Genomic DNA, 10,248 nt, shown 5'->3' on the forward strand with positions numbered 1-10,248 from the left:
CCCTTCCTCCCACTAAACACGCATCGCCGAACGGCTTGAAATAAATCCAGGAAATGACGAGTACCAGGGTCAAGTCTAGGGCTTGAACCTAGTGGACTGAAGATACCATTGTCCTCCTAACCATCCAACCACATGTTGGTTTGCATTTGACCTAACTATGTTTAGTAGATTCTATTATTTTCAAGAGAACAAAAATATTTAAGAAGTGACATGGTGTTAACATAGAAAGTATGACAAAGCCAGAAAAGATTTAAGAAATATTACCAAAATCATGTAATGAATGTAGATTCGCTCCGGTGATCAAAAAATAGGAACATAGAAAGTATGACAAAGTCAGAAAAGTTATACTACATAGTGTTAACATAAGCATTATTAGTCGTCAATTACTCCCATTATGGCGGCAGCCACAGACTCCAATGTTTGTGAGGTTGGCACAATATTTTCAAGTTTCTTACCAGTGAAGATGTTGGCTTGACCTCTCTTCTCTGTTATATGTTACTTGCATATTTGCTGGATATAATGTACTGGGAAGAAAACAAAAAAGCCATGTCCGTGCACTTTGATGGTTATCCAAAAATACAATGGTAGTCTCAAATTGCATCGGTGTTCTCATCACTCAACAAATCCACGTAGGGATCCATTGTTGTGCCAAACAACAACAAAGCACTGCTCGACTCTCTCCGCTCTCTCTCTCTCTCTCATCTGCACAGCAATAAGAAATAGCAAAAACAGCATCCGTGCAGCATACTATATCTCTTCCACTTCCTAAACTATCTTATCTGTGAGTAGCATCAAGCAAATAAGCATAGAAAATCTCATCTCATCTCTCTCATCTCTCTCTCTCTCATCTCTCTCTCTCTCCCTCCCTCTCCCTCTCTCTTTCCCTGCTTGGCCCGCTACAGCACCGTGCTCTCCTGCCTCAGCGGCGGCCGGTCTCCCCTGCCGTTCCCTATGTGCAGCAACGCGGTGGCCTGCGCCTCGGCATCCTTGTACGAGGAGCAGCGACCCTCAGCCAGGAGCAGGCCGGCATCCTCGTTCAGCGCTGCCGATGGCAGCACAAAGACGAGGCGACGACCTCGTCTATGGCACAGCTTGGAGGCGGGGTGGCTCGACTGCGCTCGTCTCTACTCGCTCGCCACATCGCCGCCGATCCACACCCACCACCACTGTCTCCCAATCCCATCATTGCGAAGAGGGGAAGGAGAGCCTCACCAATGAGCACCGAGCAGAGAGAGTTGCTGGGCCGGACGGGGAGCGGGCGGCGATGGCGGCTTCAAGAGAGAAGAGATGGGTACGTGTGGCGGCTGTGCTTAGGACGAGGAGGCAACACCCATGGCAAAGATAACGAGCGAGGGCATCAAATCAGATCGGATCGGGGACTGCATCCCGATAATTTTGGACGCGATGAATGTGCGAGGGGAAAAAAGTTGTCGACGACGGCCGAGAGACGCATGGACTCCTGCACGCCTTTGTATCGGGCCTTTCTGGGCCTGCGCACGCTGGCCACAGGGACAACGAAACGAGCGAAGGCTGGACGAAGATCGACGACGTAAGAGGGGAAACGGAACGTTCCGTTTCTTTTAGGTAGTAGAGATTTAATACTACTGCCTCACACTTCTGCATTTCATCCAGACATGCATATGCTGCTGTGGATAAAAGAATGTAGAAAGCAGTAAAAATGTGGTAGCATGAAGATTTCAACTACAACTACTCAGAGCCAGGTCTCGCTATAAATTGGAGACATACGCTAGATGTTTCACAAGTTGCGCCACCCTGAAATGCATGGTAGAAACATTTCTTTGCACCAAACGTGCCTCTGCCACATTCACAATTTATACTTGGCTTGTGCCCCGTTCTCCTCACCTTTTAGCTTAGGCTTGGGAGCCAACAGGAATTTGCAAGACCGGTTGTAACAGACATCGAGTATGCCGGATGTTACACTTCCGTAGCGAGCTCAAAGGGGAAGAACTTTCGATGACCCCATTAATTCTGCCATCACAGGCATCAGGCAAGTTGCCTCACCCCCGATATCAGGATCTGTTTCCACATAGATATACACAAGGATGGCATTTAAGATTTCTTATTAATTCCATGATATCATAACCACCATAAGGTACCAAGTTTAAGCCCCAGGAAAAAAATCTATAATTGATGAGTTCTTCTTTTCCAATTCCCCACAGGTGCGTCAGGCCATTCATCTGGTCCACCATAGTATTCCAAGATAGGACAAGCTGACCTGGCATGAGTGTTGCGCCTACTGGAGATACATGCGTTCCCCAATCAACTATTCCCTATCCACCTAAATTTTATGTCCTCCACAACAAGACCATGATGAATCTCTAGAGCATATACATTTGGGAAAGAACTCTTGCAGACTTTTGCTTCCCTCGGATGATTACTGAAAGCTTCATTTTTCCCCGTTTTCTTTAGGATATTTATTTTTTCCCTTTTCTCTGAGAGGTAACTCCAGGAAGTTTTCAGGCAGAAGGAAGTATGTTGAGGGCCACTTCTTTCAGTGATGGCATCTCCTCTTGTTCATGTAAACAGACAAAGCTGCCACCTACTTTTCTCAGCACCTTCCAAGGGCCAGGGTAACACCTGCCGGGCAGACAAGGTTGTTTTCGTCAAGTTATTCAATGTGAGGTTCCTACTGATTACTGAATAGAGCATTGTGTTGATCGGACTACCATACCAAATCATCAATAAGACGGCATTACAGAGTTATTACGTGCATACAGTACGGACGAGATGGCTGAATAAAAAAATCTGTCTTATAATACACGTTAAGTAGGAATGCCGAAAAACTATATATGCCTAGAAGGTCATGCAGCTAATAATAAGAGTTTTAGTGCTACAGGAATTGATATTTCAACGCAACAAGGATGTTAACTAAAAATTATTCATGCAAACATAGGGACCTATACATTATTCAAGGTAGATTTGGGGAGAAACCAAATGGTAGTACTCCCTCCGGTCCATATTAATTGTCGCTGATTTAATACAACTTTATACTAAAATTGTAGTAAAGCAGCGACAATTAATATGAATCGGAGGGAGTAACATGTTCAGGAAAAGAATGCAAACCTGAAAAGTGCTCCCCCTTTGGATCCTTTAAAATTGTGAATATAGTAAATGGTCTCCAGTTTCGGAAGAAAGGTCTTGGAAAGTTCACCCAACTTTGGATAGAAAAAGGGCGGGTAATCTTCGCTAATGAAGGAAGTCAAATTTATAAAACCAGATCAAAAAATAATTGTTTCTACTACTCCGTTCAAGATAATCAATTAAACATGAAGTTCTGTACTGAAGGATACATCCACTTCTTATCCGATCTAGTTCTCCATTGAAGATAATCATTTTCCGTTCTGTATTAAGAACTGCTTCCTTGTAAAGCTCTTCCACCACAAGCATTTCTACAAAACACCATTGACATCTTACTATAGCAGCAAACCTCAACTTTGACTGAACAGTACAGTAAGGAGGGATAGCTCAAATTTCAAAAATCAGCAGAGGTCACCATTGACATTGAAATAGGGATAGGCCACAAGGAATATCTCGTCTTCAGGCCGCACACGGTCTGCCATTTTGACCTTCGTCGTAAAACCAAAATCTTCGAATAAGGATGGTTTTGTTAGGTAATCTAATTTCAATGAACACCCTTCAAAAGTTGACTGTCTCGCAAAAGTAACCTCTTTTGCCTCAGGGAAGAACTGAAACATGTTGAGACGGGAACAGTAAAACAAGGAAAAAGATTCAAAGCAATAGAAATTTGAGCACAATGCAAGTATACCTATTTAAAGTTCGTTACAATCCGGAATAAAATACTTTAATCACTTGGTATCGGTCAAAGTGTACCCAGCATAAGCTTGCTTTTTTTTACTGTAAAGCATAAGCTTGCTTGCTATAATAGAGGTCCAAATCCATTTACAAAACTAAATTGTAGGCATAGATAGTACTGAATAGAAGAATGCAAAGAAAGACATACAATTCTGGTCCTGGTAACTTTCTCTGCAGGTACGAAGCGATTGCAAAATTCTCTAATGAGAAGCATGCTTCCTGTCATCTCGATTCCACCTTCGCCATCGCCTGAACAGAAACAAATTGGTGCTTTTTCACCTTACAAATAACTTATAGTAAGTTAAGTATACAGAAAGCTCATCTATGTGGAACCTGGTACAGATTGTAGTCCTGCTGTAGGAAACTCTATTTCCTGTATTATATGATATATACAAAATCACTGGCAAAAAAAGAAAAGAAAAGAAAAAAGTAAAGCCAAGTACTCCCTCCTTTCCGGTTTATAGGGCTCAATTCAAAAATCTCACCAACCAAGGTAGATGATGAGTGGTGGAATACTTTTTGTAGTTTGCAGAAGCACCTAATTAATGCTCTTGTTTTTCTCAAAAAATTATGTTTACCAATGTATTAATTGCAATGCATGCATACATAAAGTACATGCATTGGTCAATTTTCTCTTAATATTTGCATGCAATGATTTAATGCACCTTGGAATCTGAACATGTAATGGGGAACAACCATATTGAGCCTTATAAAATGGAAAAACTGAAATTTTGAGATAAGCCCTATAAACCGGAAAGGAGGGAGTATGTGATAAGAATGACGGTCCAGTCACTCACCAATAGCTGTTTTCCATCCTTAAAAGCTGATTCTGTAGCTTCTTTAGCCTGAAATCACTAAATGTATAGCCCATTAGTCCTAACATCATTCATGCATCTTCTTTCAAAAGAAACACTGTTATACAAGCTAGAGTGAATGCACTAAGTGCATTGTTCGTCATAAAAGTAAGAACTTAATATGATCGCCATCTCTGCCACATAAGCATGTGAGAGAAGATGCTACCAACAAGGTTAGCTCAAACTGTACCACCAATTTAGGGTGTTCACGGATTCTATCCAGTCTACATTATCCAGATACAGTATAGTGTCGAGTTGCTGGGCACAAAACTCCACACAACCATTCATATCTGTTACTCGCTTTTTTTAACTGAAACTGTTGAGCAGGCCCCGACAGTAAAATGTATGAAAAGACGACATTCAGAAAGAAGGGGGTGAGGTGAAAGTACAAAGAGAAGAACAAACAAGCTCAGCCCTGGCTATCCAGCCAAGTGGTAACATATGGTCTATTAATCTTCTTCATTCTGTAAGAAAGAAGAGGTTCTTAAAAAGGAAGGACCAGGAGTTAGGCCAGGATTGTCATTTTCAAAAATCTTCAAAATTGCTCTGTTTCCAAATGTTCCAGGCAGCAACAAGGCCTCCATCAAGAAAGGTTTAAAGAGGCTTTGGCAGAGGATAACAGGTTTTCCATCCCATCACATAACAAGGGAAGAGGTTAAGAGTTTCCCAACTATCCTTGCTGATGCTGCAGGTCCAGAACAGATGATCCCTGTTCTCAAGGAGCCCTTCATTGTGAAGAATGCAGTTGACACCATCATCTAAGTGTAAATTCCTTCCTCAGCATGTCCTTGGTGTTGAGGCGATCATTGAGAAGAAGCCAGAAGAAATCCATGACTTTAGAGGGGATTTGGAATTCCATATCCAGTTGGAGTACATAAGGTCTTGGATGGAGCTGAAGGGAAGATTGTAGATCTTGCTTGCCCAGAAAGAGGTTCCCAGCTGAAACTCCAAATATCAGCACCTGAGGGATTAGGATTGTGTCGAGTAACAATCTGCCTGACAACTGTCCACAACAATAACTTTGCAGCACGAAGAGATAGATCTAAAAAATGCTGCGCCTAAATGCGGATTGTTGGTTTTCCCACCTAATTGCGAAGGTAGCCCAATTGAATATGTAACATGTATAACAAACTGACAATGCATAAACCACTCTACTGCTTATCTAGGTAGGTTCAATAAGCAAAGTAGGCCACCGAAAACATTTTACAATAAAATGTCTCAGAAAAACAAATGGCATAGCTAGTATACAGATGTTTCACAACTGCCTGAAAGACAAAGGATTTGACATTTGGTCATTTGAGGTGTGAGTTCATCTCAAGTACAGCTGCATACAATGAGATGCAGGGCCCATATATTAAAGCAAAGCGACTAATATAGGCATGTAAAACTGGCAACACACCAAAGGCCCCAGAACATTGTAGGAACTACCAGTTGTCAATAAACAAGTTTTCACCGGAATTACCTGCACTATGAGTTCTGTGTAATCGCTTGGGAAATTTGCACTGAAGACGTCGCGGGTGCTCCGGTCCCCAGTGACAGCGCAGACATGGAACCAAGTTCTTAAATTCCTCCTTGATATAGTGAAAATGCTCCCACCACCATCACCACTGCTAATTGTAGGAAATCTCCAATTTGGAACCTTCACAAAATAAACAAAATGCATGAATAGAAAGCTCAAATTTAAAGGGAAAGAAAGGGATAAAATATATAGCTTGTTTGGGATGGTCTACTTGTTTATGCGGGGCAAATGGTTTAAAGGTAAATGGTGCGTTGGAGATTGAATAATTGGTTGCCATGGCCATTGAAGCCTGGGGGTGGGTGGTTCAGACGGAGGGCCAGAGGGGTAGGGGGAGAGGGAGAGAGTACCAGTGTGTGGTAGTGGAGGGAAATTGCTATCGAAGTACCAGCCTGTTTGGCAAGGCATTACTGTGTGGTCTCCAATTGCTGTGATGGGAAAAATATCTTGCCTGTCATGACAGCGACATCTACTTGTATGCATATGCTGCTATTGGCTGATAAGATAATGCAGACTTTTCTTATCTTGTTTATCCTAAAATATTGATATAGTGGGCCAACGTAGTCTTGCTGAGAAACTCTGACTCTTTGCTGAGAAATGAATAAAAAGGGCAACCTGGTGCATGTAGCTCCCGCTTGCGCAGGGTCCAGGGAAGGGTCCGACCACTTTGGGTCTATAGTACGCAGCCTTTCCCTACATTTCTGTAAGAGGCTGTTTCCAGGACTTGAACCCATGACCTCATGGTCACAAGGCAGCAGCTTTACCACTGCGCCAAGGCTCCCCTTCTTTGCTGAGAAATGAATGTCTGAATGAAATTTAAAGGAATGCCACTAATGCAGAGTTGATGGCTCCAGTACCTCGCTGTCTTGTTTTTAACTTCTTGATTACGATCTTGGAAGGGTCATCGCTAAAGAATTGAACAGGCTCCAACACCTCGCTATCCTATCCTTTCAAGAACTCATTTGGGCGTACCCCCGGCCCCTGACAAAAAAAGACAGTGTTTTCCCAAATTTTGGACTTTGGAGCCAACAGGGCCATCAACTGATCTCACAGACTGCCAGAGTTCCATTTTTTCATAACCTTATCACGTCGCCCCTTCTATCATGACAGAAAGGTTATCAACCTCCTGGCATATCTGATCAATTAGAGGATGTGTATTGTCATTTGATGAGAAGGAGACAACCTCCCCCTTCAGCTCAACCCAACTACACCCTGTCTCCTTCTTTAAGCCCTGCTCTTTCATGAATCCTCTAACATTGGCAGCACTGCTCCACATCTCTTTGGCAGCATATAAGTTTGCCAAGAGTGTATACATTCCTCCATCAGAAGGTTGCGCCTGAAGGACATTCTTTGCAATGACTTCTCCAAGCTGAACATCTCCGTGAGCATTACATGCGCTAAACAGTGTCTCCCATGCATTTACTTGAAGGTCAGATGGGATTTTTCTTGTGAATGCATAAGCTTGGTGTACAAAACCAGATCTTCCTAGGAGATCAACCATACAGGAATAGTGATCAGATCTAGGAATCAAGTTCCAATCTTCTTGCATACTTCTAAAATAACGACAACCTTCATATAAATAGCCTTTGTGTGCACAAGAAGACAATACACTAAGAAAGGTTGCATGGTCTGGACGAAATCCATCTTCAGTCATTTTGTCAAAGAGTTTCAGAGCTTCAGCAGCCATACCATGATAAGCATATGTCGCAATCATGGCATTCCATGTCACTGTATCTCGCTGCAACATCAATTCGAAAACTTGTGAGGCTTCAGCGATTAGCCCACACTTTGAGTACATAGATATCAATGAGCTCATTACCAAAGCGTCCCGCTCAAAGCCAGTTTTGACTGCACAGAGATGCACCATTTTTCCACATCCGAGCGCAACAAGAGAGGCGCAGATAGAAATAACAATGCTCAAAGTGGCTTGGTTCGGTCTGAGTCCTCCTCTGGTCATTTCTGACAGCAAAGCTAGTGCTCCTTCATCTTTGTACCCAGAGATCAATGTGTTCCACGAGGTCTCATCTTTCTCTGGCATTTTTCTAAACCAGGTATTTGCACTAGCCATGTCCCCTTGTTGAACATAGCCTTGCAAGATCGTGTTCCAAGATACGAGATCCCTATTTGGCATCTCAGCAAACAATCTCAAAGCATCATCCACCCTCTCACTCTGCACGAAACCACCGATCATTGTGTTCCAAGCAACAGCATCCCGATCGGGCATTTCCTGGAACACCTTCCACGAAGCATCAACGTCTCCATTCTGCAAGTACCCACGCATAATGGCTGTCCGAGATATCGTGTCCTTCTGGGGCATCTCATCAAACAGGCTCTGCGCAACCTGCATCCTCCCAGCCCGCGCGTAGCCTGTGATCATAACATTCCACGAGACAGGGTTCCGTCTCTGCATCCGGCCAAACAGCTCCTCGGCGTCCTTCAAGCAACCAAGTGCGACGTAACCCGACAGCAACGCGTTGCAGACAGACGTCGACGGGGAAGGGGCGCGGTCAAAGAGCTCCCTCGCCTCACGGACACGACGCCTCCTGATGTAACCGGAGATCATCGTCAGCCACGAGACGTCGTTCCTCGCTGGCATCGCGTCGAACAGCTCGCGCACCCGCTCGACCATCCCGTTGCGCGCGTAGCCTGACATCATCGCGTTCCAGGAGACCACGTTCCGGTCCGGCATCCGGTCGAAGAGCTCCCTGGCCTCGGCGACCCTCCCGCACCGCGCGTAGCCGGTCAGGAGCGCGGCCCAGGAGACCGAGTTCCTCCCAGGCATCGCGTCGAACGCCCTGCGCGCGTCCGCGAGCATCCGGTTCTGGACGAAGCCGGAGATCATGCAGTTCCACGTGAACACGTTCCGCTCCGGCATTTCGTCGAACAGTCGGCGCGCGGCGGCCACCCTGCCGGCGCGGAGGTGGGCGGATATGGCGGAGTTCCATTGGAAGATGTCGCCGCCGGAGGGCGACGGCGGGGCCGGTGCGCGGCCGCAGAAGCGGCGGAGGGGAGTAGAAGCCCGGTGGGGTCCGCGGGTTGGTTGCAGAAGTTTCTGGAAGGTTCTTATCATGCTCATAGGCGACTGGAGGGGAGAAGAGGTGCGTGGCTGCAAGGACGCGGGTTAAGCAAAGCAGGGCTCTGTTTTAAGTTTTGAAGATGTCGCAAATAAAATCAAGCACTTTCGAAGAAAACCAGAATTAAATACTACTGAAATTTTTCGATTTTTTTAGAAACACCAACTACTGTACTCCCCCGCTCCTTTTTAGTTCGCATATAAAATTTGTCTAAAGTCAAGCCTTATAAAGTTTGACCAACTTTATAGAAAAAAATATCAACATTGACAATATGAAATCAATATCAGTGGATGTGTCATAACTAAAATTTTCATATTGTATAACTTTAGCATGGTTGATGTTGATATTTCTCATATAATTATGATGAAATTTTATAAAGTTTGACTTCAGACAATTCTTATATGCACAGTAAAAAGGGGTGAAGGGAGTACAAGGTAGATGCCTGACATACGCAACTACTGCTCTCACACAACTCTAACCACTACACACACGACACGTGGAACTTGACGAATCCCAGTGGAGTGGATTGCAAATTTACCACATTCTAAGTTCAGTTTCGAGTTTGCAACCAGATTCATTGGGCGATAAAAAATCTATCGACTTTCTTAATAATTTTCTCAATAAACAATTGTTTTAGTCCATTTTAGTGACGTTTCTGATTAATTGAACCCACCTTAAGGCACACCAACCAACAATGAAATTTACAAAAAATTACACAATCCATCCTAACTAAAAAATACTCCCTGTCTTAAAATTCTTGTCATAGAATTGTCTAAATATGAATAATATTAGATACATCCATATCTAGAGAAATAACAAGAATTTTGAGACAGAGGGAGTAGATTAATTGCGCCCCTAGCAGGAAGGTTGTTGTGCCCGTGAACACGTCACCCCCGATGTGGCCTCGGGTGAGGAGGGCAGTGGCAAGGCATGTTGCTCCCCGGGCGGTGCAGAATCTCCCTGGTCACGA

The 10,248-nt window shown here is 44.1% G+C and overlaps 1 protein-coding gene across 5 annotated transcripts; it reads right to left on the minus strand.

The window, feature by feature from the left end:
- Positions 1-2,048: 2,048 nt before the first annotated feature.
- On the minus strand, positions 2,049-9,503 carry LOC123136043 (protein LPA3). Of its 5 annotated transcripts, XM_044555329.1 has the most exons (9): positions 6,419-6,617; positions 6,151-6,327; positions 4,632-4,679; positions 4,168-4,207; positions 3,983-4,083; positions 3,515-3,707; positions 3,312-3,410; positions 3,085-3,202; positions 2,049-2,598 (listed from the first exon to the last, which is right to left on the minus strand). In XM_044555329.1, exons 1-9 carry the CDS (start codon positions 6,488-6,490, stop codon positions 2,478-2,480), a joined length of 969 nt encoding a protein of 322 aa, XP_044411264.1. In that variant the 5' UTR covers positions 6,491-6,617; the 3' UTR covers positions 2,049-2,477. The 5 variants fall into 5 exon arrangements, 1 of the variants encoding a protein (XP_044411264.1); XR_006466516.1 differs by lacking the exons at positions 2,049-2,598; positions 3,085-3,202; positions 3,312-3,410; positions 3,515-3,707 and adding an exon at positions 7,062-9,503 and having other exon boundaries at positions 4,632-4,688; positions 6,555-6,632; XR_006466515.1 differs by lacking the exons at positions 2,049-2,598; positions 3,085-3,202; positions 3,312-3,410; positions 3,515-3,707; positions 6,419-6,617 and adding an exon at positions 7,062-9,503.
- Positions 9,504-10,248: the final 745 nt, after the last annotated feature.

The sequence above is a fragment of the Triticum aestivum genome, chromosome 6B, assembly GCF_018294505.1.
Source record: "Triticum aestivum cultivar Chinese Spring chromosome 6B, IWGSC CS RefSeq v2.1, whole genome shotgun sequence".
NCBI lineage: Eukaryota > Viridiplantae > Streptophyta > Magnoliopsida > Poales > Poaceae > Triticum > Triticum aestivum.